Source organism: Buteo buteo, chromosome 4 (genome assembly GCF_964188355.1).
Source record: "Buteo buteo chromosome 4, bButBut1.hap1.1, whole genome shotgun sequence".
NCBI lineage: Eukaryota > Metazoa > Chordata > Aves > Accipitriformes > Accipitridae > Buteo > Buteo buteo.
In genome coordinates, this window is record NC_134174.1 from 56,639,877 (window position 1) to 56,664,259 (window position 24,383).

Genomic DNA, 24,383 nt, shown 5'->3' on the forward strand with positions numbered 1-24,383 from the left:
TCTGAGGATATAGGGACACTTCAGCTTTTAATGATTTTTGTTTAGGTAGATTCAGGCCTTTCCTTAGTAAACAAGACAGCATTATCACAGAGCTGCTTTGTTTTCCAGTGACTGGTCTCACACGTAATAAATAGGTTAAAGTTAAGTGAAGCAAGCATTGATTTTTCTTTTAGTACATGTGGGATTTCCTCCCTTGGCAGGGCTTGAGTAGTGCAGGAGACCTTCAGGGGAGGGTGTATATGTGTGAAGAGTGCGCCATGTATCTGGGGCGTTATATTTTTTCCAACTCTAAATTTTCTTCTTATGATCTCTTCCCCAACTCCCACCTCTTTCTTTCAGGTTCCAGCAAGTAAGGTTCCAGAAATTCAGAAATTTGCTGGGATGATAGTGAGTGGGAGACACACTCTGGGCCTCTGGGGAGGCCTGGGTGTGTGCAGTCCTGCAGGAGGAGAGGGGCATGGAGCAATGATGGGCAGAGCTGGGCAAAACAGAAGGGATGGGGGTACTGGGGAGCAGGTCTACAACCAGCAGTGGAGGTAGCGATGGTGAACTTATCGATATGTGTGATAGGAGTTAACTTTTTGGTTTAATTTTTTTTTTTCCAAATCAAAGTCACAGAATAGGAAAAAAAAAACCCCAACCAGAAGACCCCAAGTGATCAATGCTGCTTTAGAAGGCTTTGGCATGAAATGATTGCCAGGCTCTATTTGTTTCTTTCTTTAGATAGTGTCATTAAACTTCCATCCAAATCATCCTCTTCAAACAAACAAAACTCCCCCAATTGTCTTTCTCTCCTTAATTGAACCCAGCTCCCCCTTGGTTATAGGCATGTTCTGCTACTTTATATTTCTGCCACAATTTGCCTTCCAGAACATTTACTTACTTGCTTGCTTAGAAATCTACTGCATTGCCTGGTGTTATGGCATATGGTTGCCTTACATCAATTAAAAATCAACATGGTCCAACAGAATATAACACCAACCCCTGCTTCTTTGAATGGATGTTTGCAGCTGGGTAGGGATTAAAGCAGATTGTAATGGATTAGACCAGGGATTAAAACAGCCTGTAATGGATACTGTGTTGGATTATTCCATTTCTATTCTTGGATATAGACTGTGCAAATCTAGGGCTGTCAGATGACATCCTCACTGTCACTGTGTCATGCAAGAGGCCAGGTTTTGTAGCAAACCTGGTATTCCTGCAATGGGGATGACACAAACTTGGAAAAGCCCCTTTTCTGTGTGCTGGTGATGGGCACGCAGTTCGCGAGTCGTGCAGGAGATGGGGGTGTTGCTCATGTTACCTTTGTCTTCCAGAGAAGGAAAGGGATTAGAGAGCACTGCTGCTTCACTCCTTGGCCCTGAGGCCTCTGCTAAGGGCCGGGAGATCCGGAGCAGGGAGATTTTAATAGACAGTCCCACATCATCAGTGGGACTTCGGCCGTGCATCCTATTAGTTAACAGTAATAAGCAGGCACTGATGAAGGGTTTCTAGGCTTTTCTTTAGAAACACTAGCCCTTCCTGTGGGTATCTGTCTGAGAAATGAGGGCCTGGGGTAATCTTGCTGACACAGTATGAACTGAATGTCTGGGATTGTCCCTGAGTGTGGCAGGTGTGGATGATATTCACAGAGGGTGACTTCAGTTGCAAGTAACAGCTCTTCAGTCTGCAGGGTAGGAAAGACCTGGGGTGGTGAAATTGCTGCCCTAAAACAAGTGTTGGTGAACACACCTGTGCATGAAGCCCATCACATTCTGTGCCATGTCCAGCACAGCTGGGCTCTTGTGACAAAGAGCGATGTGGTGGACACAAAGCAATGCCTTGTTCTGGCCGGATCTGGGAGAAGAGACGTGTCCACAAGTCCTGTCTTGGTGTGGGTGGGCTTTAGTCATGAAGGTGGGCTTTTGGATGATGCTGCACAGATGAGTGGCTGATCTAGGTGTGAACAAGGACTAGGTCTTAAACAGTGTCCAGCAAGGCTAAGAAGATAAATGGGACTGGGTGGACTGCACAATGGCAATTGCTAGCCCCACGGTAGCTTTTACTTTGTGGTGACAGGGGTTCTGGATATGCAGAGATTTTCAGGAGCAGCAATGAGCTGCTGCTGGGTCCAGAAGGACTGGAGAAACTTTAATCGTAACATAAGGACAAGTTCTGTGTGTCACAGCTGCAGCCTTACTGTAGGAGGATGGCATTAGGTGGGCAGTGCATCCCTTCACAGTGCATAGCAACGGCAAGATCCAGGGGTGGCACGCGTGCTGCTGATGCCACATACCTGGGGACACTGTTCTCCCAGCAGTCGATCTAGGGAGGGAGTTGAGGTCCTTCTCGTTCCCCGTACCATGTTGTTCCTTTACAAGCTGCAGGAGGGTGCAGTCTGTGCACAACAACGCCTGCCACAGGTGTGTGTAACTTGTGCAATCCCCACGCCCGCGTTTTTATGGATCAGCTCTGGCTGAGGCCCACGTCACTGCTCCCACACAAATGAAATGTCATCTCCTAAACATTTTGGCAGCGTAGTTTGAAAAGGAGCCGATTCCAAGCCAGAAATAACATCCGTTGGGTTGGGGGCGGGTGATTTGCTTCCCCTGCCCCCACCTCCCACTTTCCCTCTCTGCCTCGGGATTCGCGGCTCACGGGCAGGGCCGTGTCCGTGGGTACCCCACGGCGCTCCGGCTCGCTCAGCTGCCCCCCCCCCCCCCCCCCCGCCGCCTTCCCGGAGCTGTTAGCGCTTTTCTCTGCAAACCGGCTGACACCACGGCCCCTCTTTTCACTCCTGCAGGACAGCCATTTAGCGACAGCTCCACCGTTTGCAGCAGCCAGCGGTGTTTGCGGTCCCCTCTTCCCTCCTCCAATTTGCTCCTCGCCCTCCCCGGCGGCAGCCGGGCTGCGCAGCCCGCCCCAGCCCGAGTTAGACGCTCTGCAGCAGGAGGTGGCTAAACGCGGGGCATCGGCTAGCGAGGAACCCCCACCGCATGGCCATCCCCCATCCTTTCTCTGTCCCTCTCACCCTCAGCATCCCGCCGGGCTGGAAGAGCCACGTTAGGCGGGGGAAACTGTTGAGCCGTCCCCGCTCGGGGACTGGCGGTGGAGGGGGAGAGACGGCGGGGAGAGCCGTGTAGTTGGTGGATCCGTCCTTAGACGGCCAAGAATGGCCGATGTGGTAAGTGGGAGGGTGGGACGATGAACAAAACGCTAATTATTGACACTTTTCAAAGGGAGGAGGAGAACGGGGGAAGGTCGACCGAGGGTTTCCTCTGAAGAAGTGCCGACGTGTTGCTGCAATGAATCGCTCCGGAGGGACGCGGCACAGGCACGGATGGCTACGACAGGGGTGACCCCCGCAAGGATGGGGGACGCCCCGCAGCCGCGGGAGGCGGCAGCCTGCCCTCTCCCCTTCGCACCGTGCGACGACTCACACCTTGTCCGGGGGCTGAAGCTGCAAAGGCTCCTTGGGCTTTGCCGGCAGAAAGCGGGTGTCCTGCCCGGGGGGAAGTGTCGCATCCCTGCGATGGGAGCGGGAGCGCTGCGCTGTCGTGACCTAAAGAAATCCATCTCCCTCGCTCCTTCCTCCCGACACGGTCCCGAGATACTGCTGCAGTGAGCTGCCTGCAGATACTGCCCTTTCTTGGTTATTCGCCCCCCCCCCCCCCAATAAATCCTGTTAGTCTCCCTTCCTGGACGGTGGCAAGGTTGCTGGGATTCCCACGCACACGCGCGGGTTCCCACGGCCGGGAGGCTCCGCTCGGGACGGGCACATCCACATGCCCGGAGCCGGCTCCGGAGCGGTGCTGCTGGATGGCCGAGGCCGTGGGTACGCTCTTACACACGGGGAGTCACGCAGGAGCCACTCATCCCAGCTGCGTTGCCTTGTGCCCCTTTCCCACACCCAGCCTTTGTGCATACCCACGCGTGCATATATACTACAGGGTGTACCTATGCATATATACATCTCTACCGCTGTAAATACGAGTATATGTAAATACACATCAGGAGAAAGAGCGAATGACGGCTGCTTTGTTTGAGGCAGGAGCACACATACCAAATCAGGAGAAAAGGCTGGGTGATGCTCCAGCTGATTCGGTGCGGCGCGGTGTCCCGCTCCCGCCCCCGGCCCCGCTCCCGGCCCCCGGCGGCGCGGCGCGGCGCAGCGCGGCTGGTGACTCGGTGGTGTATTTCAGCGGCGGCGGCGGCTTGGCAAGGCTCGGGGCTCCTCCCCCCGTGTGGTGTTACCCTCTCACTTGATCAAATCCTTGAACGTGAACAGTTTCACTGAAAAGCACTTTTCAAAAAAAAAAAAAAAAAAATCCACCAACAGTAGGGAACAGAATCCAACTACCGGGGAGAGAGTTTTTTTTTTCTTTTTTCCTTCTTTCCTTTTTTTTTTTTTTTCCTGGTCATCGTCTCAGAGGCTGAGAAAGGGGGAAGAGAAAGAAGGAGAGCGAGAGAAAGAGGAGCCTTTTGCAAGTACTAATTATTATAATTAGAATCTGGCCCCTTTCTCCTTAAAAAAAAAAAGCCCTAAGCGCAGCGCCTCGTCCCCCCTCCCTCTCCAAGCCCCCCGACTCGCTCCGCCAAGGCATGGAGAAGGGGACCAACTGCTTTCCGACCTGCCACACCGTCTTCCTCGCCTGGACATGGCTCTTACTTCTCTCCTGGTGTTGCACCGGCGCCGAGATAACTTGCAGATCCTGCTCGTCTCCGTCGCCCTCCTGGCCGTCCTCCTCGTCTCGCCTTAGGCAGGAGCAGCGCCAGCCGCCGCCGCCGCCGCCGCCGCCGCGAGGATTACGGAGCCGGCCGGGCGGCCGAGCGCGGGGCTCGGCCGGGGCGGCGGCCGCCGCCGCCGCCGAGCCGCTGCCGGGCGGGGAGCCGGGGGGCCGCGCGGGGCCGCGGGGAGCGGCGCTCCGCTCGGCGGGGGCGGGCGGCGGCGCGCCCGGGGGCCGGGGCCCGGCGGCGCCGCGGACCCGGCGGAGCAGCGAGGGGCGCCGGGCGCTGCCGGCGGGCGGCAGCCGCGGGGTGCCCGCGGCCGAGGGGCAGCGCGGCGGCCGGGCTCAGCCCCGCGGGCCGCCGGAGGAGGGGAGAGCGGCGCGGCTGCGAGGGGCAGAGGAGCCGCGGCTGGGCAGCACCACCTTCGCGCTCACCGGGGATGCGGCGCACAACCAAGCCATGGTGCACTGGTCCGGGCACAACAGCAGCGTGAGTATCGCCCCGACCCGACCCGACCCGGCTGGGTTTGGCGGGGGAGGGAGCGGGACGGCGCTGCGGCCGGGGGTTGCGGGGAGGAGAGGGGCGCTTGGCGGGCACCTCGCTCTTATGGCCAGGGGGAGGGGGGGGACACACGAAGCGATGGCGGCCGAAAAAGAGAAAAGTTTTCCTGGGGAGAGGCGAAGGAGGATGGGAACGCTTTTCTACCCCCACCCCCGCCCCCGAAGGCAGAGCTGCGGTCTCCGGGGCAGCGCGGTGGGAGCGCCGCCAAAGGGGCCGGGCTGGCCGGAGCCTTCTCCCTTGCGCAGGGAGGACCCCCGGCTCCCCGCTCCAGTCCGTCCCATGTGCCCGCACGGCCGGGTTCCCTCGCTCTCTGCCTCTTCATTTGTAATATACAGCTCGGCACGCTTCGCTGCCTCTGTGCCAGGGCATGAACGATGGACGGGGCGGTGGAAAAGCCCTCCCGTTCCCCGCTCTGCAATGCTGGCGACGAGAGAGATCCCACCGACTCGTTAAGGGGTGGAAAGCCCCACAGCACGTTAAGGGGCTCTGAAAGGAGGCAGGTAGCACAAGGGCGGTGAAAAGTTCCTAAAAAATCGATGGCATCGCGTGCCTTCTCCCCGACGGGTCACTGGGGTGTCCCTGAAAGTCTGTGGGACTGTGTGTGCATGTGGGGGGTGTCCCAAAAGCCCACATGCCGTCGTGCCGTGATAGTGCGGGGCCCTCCCTCACACTCTGCTTTGCAATGCCCAGCAGATGGCTGTGAACGGAACTTCAATTTTCTTTTAACTTGGTATCAGAAATACTATTTCCACTCTGATGTAAAGTCTGAGAACAGGTGTAATTTAAAGGACTCCAGGAAACCTTTATGTCTGGTGACAATATTCCCATTATTCTGATTGTTATAGCTTGTCACTGCCTTGAAAATGCCTCTTTTATTGTTTTGCCACTACTGGAAATGGGCATAAAGCAATTAACAGCATAAAACAGATTGGCTGGATTTTCAGATACATTCTTCATGAAAGTTACTAGTCATTAAAAAGCAAATTGTCTATCTATCTACCTATGCATCAACTATAGCTTCATAATGTGCAATTCAACCACCTCTTTATTTTTTTCGACTGGAAGTTTTTTTCTCTATTTGTTATTACTTAGGCAATAATTCTGACAGCAATGTGGATGTTACTTTGATTTAACCAATTTTTTAAAGGCAGTTGTGTTTGCCAAACATGAATTCCACTCTCATTAAAGATGAAAGCAAACATTCAAGAGAAAACAGCTGCATGGTATATTTCAGCACTATGCTTGTCTCTAGGATTATTTATTTTTAATATAACATGGCATGTCATGAAGAAAACAACCTATATGCCCTCTCTTTTGTTTCATTTCGGTCCTAAATCAAGGGGTGTTGAGTAAAAGAAGCTAAGACACCCGCCCCCCATCTCTTCCCAGCATAGATTTCCAATAGTTTTGAGTATTTCTGGTTAAAGTAGCAGAGAAAACTGATTCTGTAGGCATTTGCAGGGGAAAGAAAGGGTGTTTTTTTCTAAAGTGCAGGTCAGAAAGTGATTTCCACAAAATTCCCCCTCCTGCCTTTGTTTCTTTTACAGAAATATGCCATTAAATAACTAGTTTCCTTTATTCTTTAACTCCAGGTGACCGAGAAGGGTAATAAAGGGAAACATCTCGATTGTTCACAACTTTCCATTAAGATTTTGCACCTCAAGATACCATGCTTTGAAAGCTTCAAACTCAAAAGCACAAGCAAAAGCAAAAGACTGATGTTTATTGCCAGTACAGCGTTTGTAGGAAGGAAAAGCAAGCATGTTAATAGATACTAGCGTTACCTTTAAGTGATTTTTCTAATATGAGGTTTAGCATCTGGAGACCTTTTCTTTCCTGTCTCTTGGAGAAAACACACTGCATTCAGTGATTAATTGTTGTTTTTTTTTAAACAGTGTAGAGGGAAAGTTAAATGCTTGAACCTCGGTCCTTTCATTTGTTAGCAGAGAAGGCTGAATCCAATGCCTGTTTTTCTGCTGCGGTTCATTTTTACCTAATTCTACTGTTGGGGTGGCTGTGGCACAGGAACATCAAGCAAATTGCCCAAGGTCACTCAGGGAAACAGTGTGGCTTCTTTTGTCAGCCACATTGGTTCCCACTCTCTCGCCTCAAAGCATGTATTTTCTTAGGTCACAGTAGACGTAAAGCAGCAGGGAAGTGTATTGAAGATGGACAAAAGATATTAACTCATGTGTCATGATTATGCCAGATGACCTAGGAGCGTAGGTAGGACATGTCTGTATGCTGTTGTTTTCAGGCTACCAAAGCAGTAGCTTTGGCATTTTTTCTGTATTAAAACCACAATCAATCAAATTTCATGCCATGAAGCAGTGTGTTTCAAATCAGACATTAGTGGTGGGGGTTTCCTAACAACTGGATGGATTTGCAAAGAAGAGGAAAGCATGGTAATAAAAAAATCAGTTTTGTACTGGAACATACAGATCTACAGACACTCCACAAAAGGGAGATCTTTGCAGCTGCTGCATGTCCTGTTACCTAGAATGTTAAAAACCTCCTGTGGTTTTTTTTAATTATTTTAAGAGCAACTTCCCCTCTGTCTCCTATCCCCCTTTTCTCCCATGTCCCTCAAATCTCAATTTAACTTATTAAAAAATAATCCCTTCCAGGCAACAAACTTTTGTTTTCTCCATTTGCAGATAGTGAGGTCAGGATTAGGATAGAGGCAAAAGGCTGGTGAGATCGGGGAATTCGGGTTCTCTGATTTGTCCTGCCCAGAAGCGTTTTCTGTGACCTTAGGAAAGACAATTAACCTCTCTGGATCTCCTCTTCCATGTTAAATGAGGATACTACTACTTAGCTACCACAAAGTGGTGGTGTGGAGCAGAATTCATTTCTGCTTTGTACAATACCTGAAGATCTTCAAGTGGAAATTGTTAGGAAAATGAAAAAATACTATTCTATGTAGAAATGAGGTTTGTGTTCTCTGTGTTATTGCGAAGGGGACTTGGCTTAATTCAGTGTGTCTGATACTAGAAAAGGGAGACTTGGGCTTCAAGTATCAGTCTGCCCTAATAGAAGCATTTATTGTGGTCACTGAAGCTCTTCAGGGACCTGGTAGAGATCAGATAAAATGTTTTCTGGCTAAGGCTTTTCTGAAGGAAGAAGAATTTTTAGTGAAAACTACTATTATTCCCAGAAGATCTGCAAGCCATTCTTTTTTCAAAGTCATTCCTCTCTGAACACACACTGTGTGCAGATGTGCCATTCCGTGAGCAGTTGTATCCTCTATACTTGTTTTCCGTCTCTCTAGTGGTTATGTTATTGCATGAAATTTGTCCTCGTTCTACTCGCCAGATGCTCTCTCCAACCTTCCTGTGAAGATGATCTGATTCGTCAGATTATCTTTCTTCCTTCCTTTCTCTTCCTGATTTCTAGGATAAGGACCTCCAAAAATAAGTAGCAGCACCTTTAATGCCATTACAGCTTTAAATCTTGCTATCTTGTTTCTTGACAATAGTTTTTTTCAAGAGATTTCAACAAGCTACAGTGGATAAAACACACTTACTCAGATTGCTCTCCTGATATGATCACCAGTGGAATGGTAAACGGGGACTGTTGTCATTAGGTTTCAGAGTTGTCACTCTGATGAATGTAGCTGTTTATAGGAAGTACTTAATTCTGCCCCTGCTTTTTCCACGATGGAAGTACTACAAATTCCGTGGTGTTGTGGGTGGTTTTTTTCAATATAAAAAGCAAATATGCACATTTTTAGCTTTCTTTTAACCTCTAGAAGACATTTTCAATTCATTTTCTGTGGAGAGGCCTCAGCTTATGATCAGAGTGTGCTTTAGCTATCACATCTCTACAGGCCTTTCTAGTAACCAGAGGCAAACTTCAGACATAAAGATGAAGAAATGTGCTATAATGCTACAGTAAAAGCAGGAGAGGGCATTTGTCTAAGGCATGTGCAATATTGCAGGTTGCTTCAGCCAGGCCAAGTTCCTGTATGATCCTAGGGTTTGGATTTTTCATCCTATGGGAAAAATGTCAGCAGTGCATATTTTTATCTCAGTGCAGTGCAGCAGTGCAGAAGATAAACCTGGAGCAGAATAGTGTGCCCAAGTGGTATAGCTGCTACTTGTGCAGACCACACAACTGCATTGATGCTTAGAGTATGATCTAGGCTCTGAAAGTTGGGGAAGGCAGGATCAGAGCTGGTGAAAGACTGGGCTGGGGCCTTGTTTTGACTTGTCAGCCATGCTGCACTGTTTTGTCCAGAGGTCCAGTCAGCCTGTGGCTGTCACCTCTACAATTAACGTGGTTGTGAGATTCACTCCAAGTCTGGGAGTATGAGATGTCTTTGGGACAAGACTCTGGTAAAGAGGAGGCTAATAGTACTACAGTAGCCTACTGCCACCTGAAGTAGAGTTAGAAAGAAGATGGGGCTTATCTTATTGGTTGAAGAGGAATTAACATGTGGCAACAGCCGCAACATATGTCAGATTGGACATTAGGAAGAGTTTCTTCTCAAAGAAAGCAGTGCAGCAAGGCACCAGAAAGTTTTGGGAACCTCTGTCTTCGGAGATTTTCAAGACTCACATAGACATGATCTGATGGTAACAACCCTGCTCTGAATGGGCTTGTGCGATTCTTTTTCCTCTGCTACCACTGATCCTATTCCTTTACCCTGTGCAAGTTCCGAGGGCTGGCAGTGAAAAGCAGGTTGTACAAGTTCTCGCAGTGAAGCCTGTCTCTTCCGGGAATGATTCTTCTGAATGCTGTTGGCAGTGTTCTGGTGTGATCTGCTAATGTGCTGGTGGTTTGATGCTGAGACATTACTCACTCCCATGGCGAATTGCAAACTGGGGAGGCTGATGGGCTTGCTGTGTGCCAGGTAGTTTTTCATTAAGATGCCTAGCAATGCAGTGTGTGATGGGCAGAACGAGATGGGCAATATTTGCAATTCCAAAAAGACTGCTATGCTTGGAAGGGTGGAAGGGGAGAAAATGAATCTTTACACAGGCAATGCTGCATTTAGTTGTCAGCCATGGGTGACTGCTCCAACAGTCCAGTTGGATTTCAGTCTAAAATGTTTACTCCTAGAGTGCAAGATGGTGACAGAGCAATCATATTCATTGTACTGCTTTTGGTAGATATTTTAATTACTATTCTAGACTGTTTCTTTCTCAAAGGGCTTTTGGCTAGGTTGTGGTCTCGTTGCCATTGAAGGTGGGCCGGCTGTGTCACGATGTCTTGACGCATTACCACTTCTCCACTACCTTTAGTAATGAAGTTTGTCACTGAAGTCCTTCTCCAGGACTTTGCCAATCCATTTTTAATTAATATTCAAATAGAAGATGGGGAAATAAAAATTAAAGTCTTGCATGACAATTGCTTTTATGGTTGTGTTGAGTCAGTACAGCAGGAAGAAGGTGTCTGGAAAATATTTTTTGGGTTATTTCTCTCCAGACTGGTTTCATTGCAAAGTCAGGTTGATGTCCAGTGGATGAGCCTTGATGTTGCTTGTGGATCCTGTGAAGCTGGCAGATTCCCTGGGCCATTACCTTGCCTAACACAGCAAGATGTCAATGTTCTTGTAGCTCAGAGCTCAGTAACAGAACTGCTCCTGTTCTAGGTGCCTGTCAGCAGTTTCCCTTCAGGCCTCAGCACTCAGACTTTTTCATGCTCAGGGATGAGGCCTAGGATTTGTGGCTAAGCTGTCACAGTGATTTAAATGCAAACAGAAACAGCTATGTGATTCTTTAATTAATTTTTTTATGGAAAACATTCATCCAATTAGGTGACAAAGTATTTTGAAAATGGGTTTGAGCAGATGATTGATGTTAGGCAGGAGAAATTTTTCCCAAAAGGGAGGTGAGATAAGACAAATATTTTTTTAAATGCAAGGCTATGGGAAGATGAAACTTTCTGAGAGTTTCCAAATTTATAGCTGGATTCATAGTAGAGATTTTAGAAAGAATACGAAAGCAGTGTCATCTAATGGGCAAAGCACAGGTTAAGGAGCAACGATCTTTAAAGTTGGTTTTACTAAAGGATACTAGAAGCCAGTCTTGCAAACAGTCAAGAATTTACTTAAGTCATACCATAGTGTCATGCTTCTTAAGCTCCCTGGATGTCTGTAGATAGAATGGAAGAGAGCAGTACGTGCTTACCTGAGTCAGTACTCTCTTACAAATCCAGATTCATTTCAGGATTGAAGGCCAAGCCAGAGCTCATGGTTGGGATCAGTTGCAGGACAATTGCAAGAAACCTGTCAGTTATGGAGTTAAGGCTTGGGTTTGGCTGGGATCTGGTCAAGTTTATCTTCCAGTGAGAATCTGTTTGAAGGTGTGGAGTCCAACCTGCCTCTAATCAGGACAGTAAATTAAACGGCATGTTCCTTGCAAAGCATTGAAAGCTGTAAATGCAGAAAGTCCCCAAAGCAGCAAAGTATTTGGTTGGATCCTAGTGTAAATTGATGTACGATTGATCTAGGCCAGTTTACTGTAGTTGAGAATTCCACCTGCAGTATCCTACAGCAGTGAAAAGTGCAAGGTAAGAATGAAAAATGAGTACAGAGGCGAGGAAACATGGGGCAGTACAGCAAGGAGACCTGTGGGCCCTTTACATTCTTTGAATTACAGCCACAGGGCTGTGGGTGTATGAGCTTCTTTCTCTCTTGTGCACAACCCTTCCCTCTCTCTTGCTTGGCTCTGGGAGGTGAAGGTTTGACCCACACCGTAAGCCATGCTGGAGACTGATCTGGTGATGTACTTGGCAGAGCCCAAGTGGGATTTTAAGCTGAAATAACCCTTAGTTGGAAAATACTGCTTTGCTGAAGCCACCTTTGCATGCAAGATTCTTGGTTTGCTTAAACACCCTACAGGAATCCAAGGCAAACAAATTCCCAAATTCTAACTTCCCCTTAATGTCCAGTGAAAACTGCAGCATTGCTGTTAACATTTCCTCCATGCCAAAAGAAGGGCATGGCAGTATTTCTTTTCCTGCCTCTGTGGAGCATTGTGAGACTGCAGGAACTGAATAAAGTTTGCTGCATGTTTGAAGAACGTGGCTGTGCAGGTGTTAAACATATTTGATAAATAATCTGCTATGGAAATTTTAGGGTCAATTCCCAGCCATCGTGGCCAGCAGAGTCCCAGCATACAGTAAAAATCAGAGAAGATTGATGCTGACTAATTAAACCTCACTTTTTTTCCTCCCTCGCAGTCCTGAAGGAGACCTGATTGCTCTCCCACTGAAATGAGTGGCGAAGCCCTCTTGTTCAAGGAGGGTCCCTGACACTGAGGCTGTCACGATGTTTTCTCCCCATCCTATTCCAATATGTGACACAAACGCTAGCCAGGCAGATCTGCAGAGCGCTACAGGGCCTCTGAGCCCAAAATAGCATCACTTTTAATTAGCTCCAGCGTCATTTGGACACCCTGGGGTGCAGGCTGTAGGAAAGGGTGCCGGGTTGCTGGTGCGTGAAAAGCAGAGCTGGGCGCTAGAGGGAGCGTGGGCATTTGCTAAAGGAAGGAAAATCCTGCGACGGCCCGGGGGGGGGTGGGAGCTGGGGCCGGGAACTGCGCGCTGGGAAGACAGACGCTGCTGAAATATTGATATGAAAACCCGCTCGGAGTCATCGACTCTGTGAAACTCCTGCTGTCTGGGGTTCCCCCTGCGTGAGAGGGAAATAGTCTTAGCATGCACTCGGCCGTGGTAAAGCATCCCCCCCCCCTTGCAGCTGATACCATCTCCTTTTTGTGTCGTCTCTAATTGCTGCCAAGCTTTTTCCCGAAGGTGGGAGTCCCAGTGCCGGGGTCTCTCATCTGCTCCGGTCCCCTCCAGCCTGAGTCCTGTGCTGGTACAACCACCAGTATCCCCCAGCAGTGCTGCTGGGTGGGGGAAGGCGTGCTGGTAACCCTTCCAGTGCCAGGAGGCAGCAATCTGAATCGGGGCAGTTCCTGGCTGAAGCAGTGCGTACTCCCCATCTCCTCAACTGCCATGCCCCGTTTTGCTGCTGATCTTCTCCCTCTCCGACACCAGTTACGGCTGGTGCTGCTTCATTGCCCGGCTCCCTGGTGCCTGATCTGCAGAGGATGTCCTCATCCTGACAGGTCCCTGCCTCTTGGGAGTCCGCAATATTTGGACCAACTTGAGGATGTTGCACAAGTCTTAACGTTTCTGCTCCTCTCGCCTTTTTTTTCTTGTGAGTGTGGGGGTACAGAAGGGACTGGAATGCATCCCAGCCACTGCATGGTGGGACAAAATAACATTTCTTCCTGGGGAAAGTGGTTGCACTTACTGGTGTCCTTGGGGCTAAAATGGATGTTTGGGACTTGGAAAAACTAGGACTGAGCCACAGCAAATGACTGAGGTCAATGATGGGCTAGAGGTCTTGTGATCCTAAAAGCAACTGCTTTGGCACTGCTTCAGACACTACGTCAGTCTGTAACATGTGGGTGCTGCTGGTACATTTTCAGTGGACAGTGATGCTGCTGATACACTCTGGAAATGCATTGAGCCCCTTGTGGGGATTTGGTAGAGGACTCCCATGAGGGGTTAGTGGAGTGGAAGGCTTGAGCACAGAGCTCCTGCTGACTTTCAAGGCCGAGAGAAAGGCATGGGTTGAGTTCGGATGGCCATTCTTGGGGTGCCAGAGGAGAGCAGGCTGTGCATGCAGGTTGTTTTCGTGATTTTTGGACTTGCCATTGTGCCTAATGGGGGTGTGCATTGCCCCATGCCTTGGCTTCCCTATCTACAAGGAAGAGTTAACTCATGCAGGGCTGTTGCTGAGGCTTAATACGAATGGATATTTGCAAAAGTTGTTGGGTGGAAGAGAATGAATAAAACATGATTATTTAGCTCTTGCCAAAAGTGCTTTAGGACCTCATGGGTACAAGGAGGAACGGGTGGGAGCTCTAATTGGTTGTTAGCCTTTCCCTGCAGTTTGTGCCTGATTGGAACCCCCCCTCCAGCTGTGATCAACACAATCAGGTGCAGGCAAAGAGGGTTGCCTTACTTGCTTCTGTCAGAAGACTGGGGGGGGGAATTCTTTCTGCAAAAGTTAAGGGGGTGGATGACTGTGTATTTGTGGGCATTTCTCAGTTCTAGGCTTCCTGTCCTTCACCACCAAGCCCTGTCAATTTTGTGCTTACAGGGTGACAGACATTACTGTACTTATAAAGCTTTTATGCTGCCTATTTCAGCTGTGTATTTCAAAGGTCACTAAAAGGAAGGTCAGTAGCATTAGTCTTATTCATTTAGGGTTTTTTGTGGGATGTTGTTTTTTTGTTTGGGTTTTTTTTTTTTTTTGAGAAACTGAGGCATATAAGAGAGGAGGGATTTGCTCTGGATTGTGCTGCTGTTCAGAACTAAAGTTGAAAGGCAAGTTTTCTGACTGCTGTCCCTCATTGATATGGCTCCTTAATGACAAAGGACTTATTTTACTTCATCTGCCACAGCTCAGATGCTGGGTGTATTTTCTTTTGAGAAGAGATTGGATGAAAGAAAGGAAAAATAGGTGAGAAGAGGAGCAAAGGGGGGAAGGACAGGACTCTCAATAATAGAGAAGTGGAATGTGCTCAGCTAAAATCATTAACAGATTGATCAAGTCAAAGCACTGCAAAGTTCTGGCTGAAAGTGATTTAAGAGCATCTTTGTCTGCTGTTCTAATCCCTTTACCAACATGGCTTCACAGGTTGAGTTACTTCAAATCATAGCTCCTTTTGAGCTAGATGAGAATTGACGTAGCGAGACTGTGGGAGCCATGAATTTGGGCTTCCATTGGAAATAGAGATAGGAGAGGGATCACATCTGTCTGATGAGGGGGTTGGGAACTGACTCTGAATTATGTGGCTTATTTGTAATGGGTTGGAATAATTTAGGATGATAGTCATAGCAGGGCACATGTAGGTCTGTGTGCCTGTTTGTGCAATCTTGTCATGGGGTAATGTCGTAGGGTGCAAAGTTCAAGGGTCTTGTTACCTTTTGGAATCATTAAGGTAGCTTTCTCTCCCTTTGTATTACACTTCACAACCCAAGGGGAAAAGTCTCTGCCCCACACCAGGTGCAGCTGAAGGACTCCTGAGTGAGCCAGGGCAATTAAATCTTGCTCCTGCCCTCTTGGATGGGGTTTGGGCTGGGTATCCCCATGTCGGTCTTCTGCAAGGTGGAGGGCTGGAGCAGTATGTGAAGGGTAATGTCCTTGTTCTGCCACCTGCAGTGTCTTTCTACCTTTGTTGCCAATCAGCAAAATGTTGGTAGCACTTGATGCTATAGTGGGGGTGTGGATGGGGGGTGCAGAAGGGTATCTGGGGCCCTGCACTCCTGGACAGACCTACTATCTCAAAATGGCATGAACTCTGTGTTTGCAGTGGGACAGGGTTTTGCTTCTGTTTGGGTATTAAAAGCCTGGTGCAAGACACAGGACTGGTAAGCCTGCATGTAAAGGAGCATGGTGACCTTGTGCATGGGAAGCCTTGCTCACAGCGTGTGGTGGGAGAAGCAGACAGGCAGACCTGCGTATTGGGCAGGTCTCTGAAAACCACATTTGCAATCTGGCCTGAAAAAAGGCTTGCCTATGAGGTGGTGAGATTGCAAACCAATATGATAGCCATGCTACTTAAGAGAACGGTTATTTTAGAAGAGGGAGAATGTTTATCCTTTGTGTACTTTGGCAACTATTGGAGCAGCACCAGGAGAAAGCCCCGTGCAGTCACAGTGTCCATATCAGGTGTTACAGAAATATAATAGAGGTGGTTCAACTGTCATTGGCCAGACTTTTCTGGGTAGCTCAACGTTAAACAGAAGGGCTTTCAGAAAAGCGTGGGATAGGGAATACGGCAGAAAAAGATTTGGCCAGGACACCCCACTGGATTATGATATCTGCTGAATATTTCTGAGGCTCTACCCCAGTAGCTGCACTGAACACTTAATTATCTGGCCTGTGAGAACTGTCTGCTCTCTGAAGGATCAGAAAATGAGTAAAATGCCTGGTCATTTTGTTAAGCAACAGAAGTTAGTCATCACTTATCACTTAACTGCTTGCCCTTCCAGGACTCTGCTCTCTCTCAGTGTTTTCTTTCATCTCTGTTGTGATCCCTCATTCTCCTGCCCATTTGGAGGAGTAAATAGTGGCACATGGTGTACTTGGCTGAGCATTACAGGTGTGCTGGAGGGCCAGAGCCCTGCCACCTATGAGAATGGACACTGGGTGACCAATGGTTCAGGCTAGGTATTATTTTGGAACCTGCTTCTTCACTCAGCTGAACTTAGAGGAACTCTCTATCTCTGTGACCTTTTTCTCCCCTGTTGAATTAAGTTCAAATTGGTCAACAGATTCGAAAGTTACCCCTCCCATGCTAACTCACAGACAGCATGGTCTGTTGTGTCCAAAGCTGAAACTTTGTTTCTTTTTGAAGGCAACCTAAAACACAGCTACAGCATCAGCACTGGGGAGGTCTTAATTGACTTAAATAATATTGTTCACCATTGTTTTTTGCCAGCCTGCCTGGGAACTCTGTTCCTTTAATCAAAAGGCAACATCGCTGGCAGTGTAGCATTCTCAGTTTGCTTGTACTGCATCTCTTTGTTGCAGGCTCAATTCTACCCTTCCTTGCTTTTAATTAATTAAAGATTATCTTCATTACTTGTTCCTACCTCACATACTACAGGTAACAAAGCCTGCCTTTCTGAGTTGCGCTGAGGTTTTGTTCTGGTGGCTCTTAGCTTTCTGTCTGCTTTTTTTTTCTGGTTTGTGTGGTGGGTTTTTTTTTGATTTTTTTTTTTTTTCTTTCTTCCTGTAGTGCTACTGGAAATGGGCAATAAACTGGATCGGGGAGAAGGTGTCTTAGTGTAAACTCACAGAAAGGGGAAAGAGGCAGGTCTAACTCCAGCACTGAGGAATGAGATCAGATGTTAGATGGTAAAATAAAATATTGGATCATTTGAAAATGCTATGTCTTCTGTAAAACGGGAGATTCTCATCTTCTTCTCCAAAGGCAAAGGTTAATGGTCATGAAAGTCATTGACTAGTGAAGGCTGTTCTCAGATTGGGGCCTGAATGAGCTGCAGAGATTTCTTCATGTGCTCATCCTAGTGGAGACAAAGCTGAGAGGCAAGAGCTGATCCATGGGAAGTGTGAGGACACAGGAGTGAGTTGATATGTATGTAAAAGCATGTAGTGCTGTTGTTTCTGTTTCACAGTTCATGGGGAAACACTTTGTCTAACACTGTGCACTCTTACCTATGAGAGTTGTTTGTAACATTTATTGCCCCTGGTAGCCAACAGGTTTATCAGTACAAAACTTGCTGTACCTGTGTTTATCAAACTGACCTGCATGTGGGCACCTCAGAGGAGGATGGGAAGGGACAGAGTGGAGCTTCCTGGGCTTTTTACATCTTTTAAAATCACATTTCAATCACTGTGTGCTTATAAAAAATGTGTTTTAGAAAGGTAGAAGATACTATGCCTGTGTTTACATGTGTGTAAGGGTATGTGACCTGATAACCATAGAACTAGGTATATAACTATTTAACTAGATAAAATGTAGGTCCATGTAACCAGAGATGATTTGGGGCCATAGCTGATTCTGCCTGCTTTTCCTCTGTTCCTTCTCTCCTGCTATAGCTCATGTGCTCTGATCCCTTTATATGGGATTGCAGGTCCCTTTCTTCTTCCTTTGCTATGGCCTTTGGACAGTGGCAGTGACTCATACAGCCTCTGGTATGAGTCAGGAGTGAAGGTTTTTTTCTGTGCCTGGCATGGCTGGGTCTTGGCAGCCCTCAGTTACGCACCAAGTTCCTTAGGTTGAATGTGGCTGTTCATGTGCTTTCAGTTCTGCTCTGCTCTCATCTGCAGCTCTAACTGATCAGCAGATGGGAGGGAATGGTAGCAAGGTGGAAAAGAGCTGGTAATTAGTTGGGGTCTGTCCTTGCAACCTTTTCTGTCCTGAGCTAAAAGCATTTTTTCAGAAAATGCCTGTGGAGTTGTAGGGTTTTGAGAGATAAGTAGAAAACTGTGCTTAATGGTAAACATTTGGGAAAAAGAAAGGCTGCTTCCCAGTCCCTGTATCTGCCCCCCCCCCCCCGGTGTATGTATAGCACCTTGCACAAATCTTGTGTCTTTAAAGTATGCTGTACATAATACAGGTGGAATAACCTTGCTATTTGTTTTTGCTGGCATATATGGAATTTGAACTCCTTGAAGAGGAGGCAGTGTGCGCATTCCCTACCAGCCTGTTCCTACAGACCACAGATGATCAGTTGTGATGGGGAAGATGTGGCCTTTTCTGTTGTTTTTGTCTTTTTGACACTGGCCTGTGCTAGCCTGTGGGATGACATGCTGGTCAGTTTTTTCTCACTTTTTCCTTCCTGAATGTGGGGCCAAAAGATGTTTTGCTCCTGCGCGATAGTCCCCTGTGGTGAATTTGTGCTGACAGACAGTGCTGGCTACAGGAATGCTGGTAGCTATTTCAGGTTCATTCTTTATTTAGATGCTCTCCCTCCAGAGGCAGGCTTGTGCTTGACTTGTACTGATGCATTTTCCTTGTGCATCCTTCTGCTATGGCAGCTCCTGCCCAGGGCAGGGACAGAGAATGAACCTAATGGAATGAATGAGCACCAGAAGAAAAAAAAAAAGAAGTCCCCTGAGCAAGACACACACAACTACTGGGAACTTAAGCAGTATTTTGATGCTATGCTGCTTTGTGGCTAAGTCTAGCCCCCACTGGGAGAGAAAGGAGGAAAGTGATTATTTGGAATCAGTGTGCAAGTGTCTGGGACATGGTCAATTCAGGTTAGATGTGCCATGGCTGAATGATATTTGGAGTTGTCTCAGACATGAGCTGGGCAGAGAAATGCTATCAGGAGGCTTTTCTCCTACTTATTTAGGTTGATAGAGTTGAATGGGTCATTCTCACCTGCCAGGGTGCATAGATTGCTGTCATGCGAGCTAAAGCTTTAGACCACTGGTTAAATGGTCTGTCCTGCCATTAACTGAAGGGAGAGGAAGGATGCGAGTAAATGCATATTGCCCTTTCAAGGGATACTGTTCAACTGATGTTCATGGTCCAAAATCCACTCTGGTTTATGGTGATTTTATGCTGGTGTTTCTCCAATAGATCTTGATTTATACTAGTCTGAATAGGACCCTAATGTGAATATTTCTGTGTGCAGCCTTAGTTTTGCCAGTGTCGGTCTTTATGTATCTCCTTGGCTTTCTGCTCTTGATTGTGGTGGGTTTTTTTTCCATTCTTCCTGGGTTTTCTTTTCCGTCATCCTGAGCTTGGCACAGTGGAAATGAGTTGCCTGACTGTGGGGAACATGACTAAGACTGCAACTTGAGGAAGGAAGATTTGAGGTACTGCCACAGTGTGGGCAAGTATCTCTCTCCCTGTCTTGAATTGGTGGGAAACTTGGATGTTCAAGTGCAAATTTACTGGAGTGCACTAGCATGTGCCTGTGTTGCCAGCATTATCAATGCAAACGTTGATGTTCATTGTGATTCGGACACTTTAGGGTGAGAGCTGCTGAGCTGGACTTGCCAAGTTTCTGTTCTTTTGGAATATTTCTAATGAAAACCTCAGTGTGAAAATATATAATAAATGCTAGTGTGCTGGTTCTGGGAAAAGACAGGTGTCCATTCCTAGTGCACATGGTATCTCCCAAAGTCTTTCAGGCAACTGCATGCTCTCAGTTCACTGCTTTGCTAAATATCTTCACTGCTTATGAGGGGCTGTTGTTTTGAGAGGTTGCAACCACCTTCATGAATGGAAGTTGGAGGGAAGGAACAGTTTGTAATAAACTAGCAAAACAGACTTTTAAAAATTGTGCTATGCTGTAGCCTTGAGCTGGGATTGCAGACTCTTCTGTGCTTGCTGGAGAAACAGCTGCTGAGGAACATTTTTTTTGTTGTTGTTTGGCTGGGTAGATAAATAGTACACAGACTTGGCCAGACAGCCCAAGTGCTGTGAGGGATCACTTTGCCAGACTGGAAATGCTGTTCTGGATCCTCACACTTCTGCTTGGAGTAACTTGTCACTGGAACCCTTTGGTCTCTCTTTTGCTCTCTCTTTAATGAAACTGCTGTGCTTGGTTTAATTCCTTGGTATTGTAAAAAAACCCCTTGCCTTGATGAGGACCCTAGCTTGATGAAGCAATGGCTTCTGTCAGAGCAGCATGTTTTATTTCAAGGGCTTATTTTTCATCTTCCTGGTGCTGGAGTAGGGCAACAATAATACCTTCAAAGTCGGTGGTGATACACTCACTGATGGAGTGTCAGTAAGATGAGAATTAGACCCACGTGCCTTCCCCTTCTCTGGCTGCTGGCAGGATGGACAGGATGGAATTTGAAAGCCTCTTCCATCTGCATGGCTGTGCTTCAACCTGTGTTTCATAACTGACAGCAACCAGAAAAGCATGAATGCTATGACAAATTACCAAGTGTCACGAGCCGTTGAGCTGTGTGGTGAAGCAGAGGGTTGTCTCTTGAAGGGGTTAAGCAATGCAGCAATACAGTCCTTTAGAATTAGTTTTTAATGATGATGAGGGTTTCAATTGCAAAGTTCCACCAAGCAGTGTCCAAACAGCATGTCAAACAAAAATGAGGCTTCTTTACTGCCTTCGTGGAGACCATCCTGGCTTGTGGTGTGGCATGTTCTTTTACTGCTTTGTTCATTGCCTGAGCTCTGAATCACTTTTCCAAGTTCCCGAGGTGGCAGTGACCATCTCTAGCTGTGCTGTGCTGGTCCTTCACTGGTCCTGGGTTTAGGTTCGCCACTAGCTCAAGTCCTGCTGGCTCATCTGAGGAGTGCAGCCAGTGCTTTATAGGGTCTTGGTGAAAGCCTAGAGAAATCATCTGGGCTTTGATCAGGAGTTAAGACTCCTTAGGTCTTGAGGCTGAATGACTTAAAGCACAAATAATGCAGTAAAGGTGGTATATTTATTAGACCAAGTTCCCATTAACTCTTCTCTTTGACAGATTAATATCTCTAGCTGTTCCTGTCTGTTGTCATACAAGGTTTGACTCAAAGCCAGCGAATTCTTTGCATTTCTATTGAGTTTAATAGGTTTTGGACATGTGCCCAGGAACATAAGATCAGATGTTCTGGATGAGACCAAAAGTCCATCTATTCCCAATGTCACATATCTGACATTGCTCAGTAGCACAGCTGTATCTGTCATTGAATTGTATCTGACATATGTAGCATCTATCTGGAATCAAGCATACATAGTACATAGAGCTCTGCAAATAACTTGCTACTCAGCTTGGTGTTTTTGAGTGTGTGTGCAGTGGTTGACAGAAGGGAAATAATTCGGGCTTAATCCCTAACCTCCATCTCCACCCTGACAGGTCTCCTCAGACTCTGACTCAAACCAAGTATAGACTCTCATTCTGAATTAAAAAACCCACATTACAACCAACCAACCAAATAAAAAAACCTCACATCTTCCTAATTTTTAAGGAATTGTTTAAAGGATTTTTTTATATAGAATACCTGAGATTTTTATTTTAAAAGGTTAAACCAAAACATTTATGATTATATAATTATGAAAGCAAATTCAGCACAATGCAGGAGGTATAAAATATGCTGGCCTTATTAAGTTGCTATTTTAATGTAAAAAATCATCCTTGAAGATACTACCCCCTCTGATTTTCTGTGCTATGCTGCGTCTTGGTATAAAGTTTGTGAAAAGAAGGTCACAGTGTTTATTTGCTGTTGTTGGAGGAAAGCAGTGAGCTCCATGGATAAAACCAGAGATTATAGTGTCTGATGCAGGCCCTGCTAGTAAGATTGTGTTGCTTTGTTTTAATTACAGGAATTACCTTGCTGACGTCAGTTTGTCAGTCAGCAGGGAGGATACTTACATGCTGTTCTGTAGGTGGGCAGACAGTAACAGTTACTTTAGAGAGTGTTTTTTTTGTGGAAGAAGTATTTAAACGGAAAAATTCAAACTTAGAAGTATGTGTGTGGGGTTTTTTGTGTTTTTTTTGGTTTGTTTTTTTTGTTGGTTTTTTTTTTAATATGGGTTTGGTAACATTTTTTGCTAATAATAGCAGTTGATAAAAACTAAAATCAAACTCCCTCTTCTTTGCCCTGGTTAGAAACTCATCAGTTTATGGCTGGGTAGGTTGGGAGGTTGGTGTGTTTGAGAGTGGTGGGGAGTTGCACTTCAGATCTAGATCACTTGATCCCATTTCTGAGATCCAAGAAAATATTTTCACAAATGCTTTTGTTTGGCTTAAAGGGCTGTTTTGGGTTTTTTTACCCTAAAGTTAAGTTGCAACTGAAATGGAGTCATGAGTGCCTTTGGAGGTAATGGGGTAGAGCTCATATGTGCGTTACTTGTGCACAATTGAGAAATATGTATGAGCTCATCCTTTAGCCTTTACATTAGCCACTGACAAGCTGTTTCCCTCTATGCCTCAGTTTCCCCACCTGCGAGAGGAAACTGATCTCCTTCGCAAAGCTCTTTGACACTGACTGATGAAAAGCACTGGATAAGCACTGTTATCTGTTATAGCTATTGGCAGCTGAGGTTTGGACTAAGATGCTTTTTCTTTCTCCTTCCTGCAGAGAATCAGGCACTGGCCACTCTTTAAGGCAGGCAATAAATGCGAACCATTCTATTGTATTTTTCCAATCTTAATTTTCCTCGGTTGCATAAACAGCATAACAAAGTTGTGAGACTTGTGGCCTGTTAGGTTGTGATCCCATCAGTCAGAAGGGAGTTGTAGTCTAAGAGACGCTGCATAGATGTTCCAGTTGAATTCAATTTATAGTTTGCTTTTTGAAACATAATTTCATTTCTAAATGTGGAAAGTGTATGGAGCTGGAGATTTGTCCTGGTGCTGGGAAGAGAGTCCTAGTCTGATTATTTAAAATGAATTAGTTCTGATGAAATATTTAGCCTTTAAACAACACATTTAATACAGTGAATTGCATTTTATTTATTAATGGCTGTTGCAATGAGATTTGGAGAGGAGTTCTGCTAAAACACACTGTTGTGATATTGCAAAATATAGTAATGACTATAATATTTTGTTGAATTATTAATATCCACTGTGCCTACAGAACTACATAAGTGTCAGATTTCAAAATTGTTTTTATTGAAAGAGTGATATGTGGGCATTGTTTTGCTTTTTTGGAGAGTTTTTCAAATAATTTTTTTTTTTATTAATTAAAGGGACAAAATGAAAGCAGGAGGGACAGTCAGGTGTTGCCACTGTTTAACTCAACTGTCTTCTCATTATCAAAGCACCCCCAGGAAATGTGTTGAAGCTTATTTCTCTGCCAGAGCCAGGTCTTTTTGCAAAAACAGATTCCTTGTAGTGAAAAGATTGCAGTTAAAGGAAAAGGTGTGTGGAAAAGCTAGGCACAGGGCTGACCGCAACTGTTGCTTCTTTAGCAAAACACCCTTGTCTTGCTTCTACCTTCTCTACTGCCAGCTGGCTTATTTGTACACTTCATCCATCCCTTGGTGGTTATTGTCAAAGAAAGTCGGGCAGAGCACTTTTAATCTCTGTGGACCAGATTTTCTTCCACTAGGACAGATGCTAATCTGCCAAAGTCTTGGCTTCCAGCCAGTGACTCTGCTCGGTTCAATTTGTGGCTGTGGCCCTGTGAATGGTAGCAAATTCTGCCTGTGGGACCACAGTGCCCACCTCAAGAGGGATGCTCCTTACCTATTTCATTCCACGTGGTGCCCAGGGAGCTCCTGGATGTTGACTGGCCCATGCTTGGCCTGGTGTTGGGAGTGTGATGGTTTCGCCATTGGTGTCCCCCCAGCATGGTTGTGATCCATGCCAATGAATACTTTCAGACAAACTCAGGCCTAGTTTAGGGGACGGGGTAGCCCAAGGATGTTTTCTTTTGGCACCTTGTCTTGGGGAGGAAGGAGGTTTAGCTGGGTGGAGGCAGACCCTGATGTGCCAAGGGGTCTCTGGACCAACAAATGGGCCCTGGCCTGTTTTATTTTCTAACATGGGCATAGCAAATGAAAAGCACAGGTGATATGAAGGTAAAGGTCTCTCTTCATTTCAGCAATTGCTTTTCCACTATTCCCTTCGAATGGAGTAGAAGTTGTCTGAAGTCTCCCTGGACTTTATTTGTGGCCTGTAATACTAGTACAGGATGCTGAAGATGTGGGAA

At 46.7% G+C, this 24,383-nt stretch overlaps 1 protein-coding gene across 1 annotated transcript in view; it reads left to right on the forward strand.

Moving 5' to 3' along the window:
* Positions 1–4,361: 4,361 nt before the first annotated feature.
* SORCS3 (sortilin related VPS10 domain containing receptor 3) overlaps positions 4,362–24,383 on the forward strand; it is a 310,251-nt gene continuing 290,229 nt past the window's right edge. Inside the window, exon 1 of the mRNA XM_075026339.1 lies at positions 4,362–5,196. Coding sequence (XP_074882440.1) covers positions 4,582–5,196 — 615 coding nt within the window. The 5' untranslated portion in view covers positions 4,362–4,581. The remainder of the gene's footprint in view (positions 5,197–24,383) is intronic.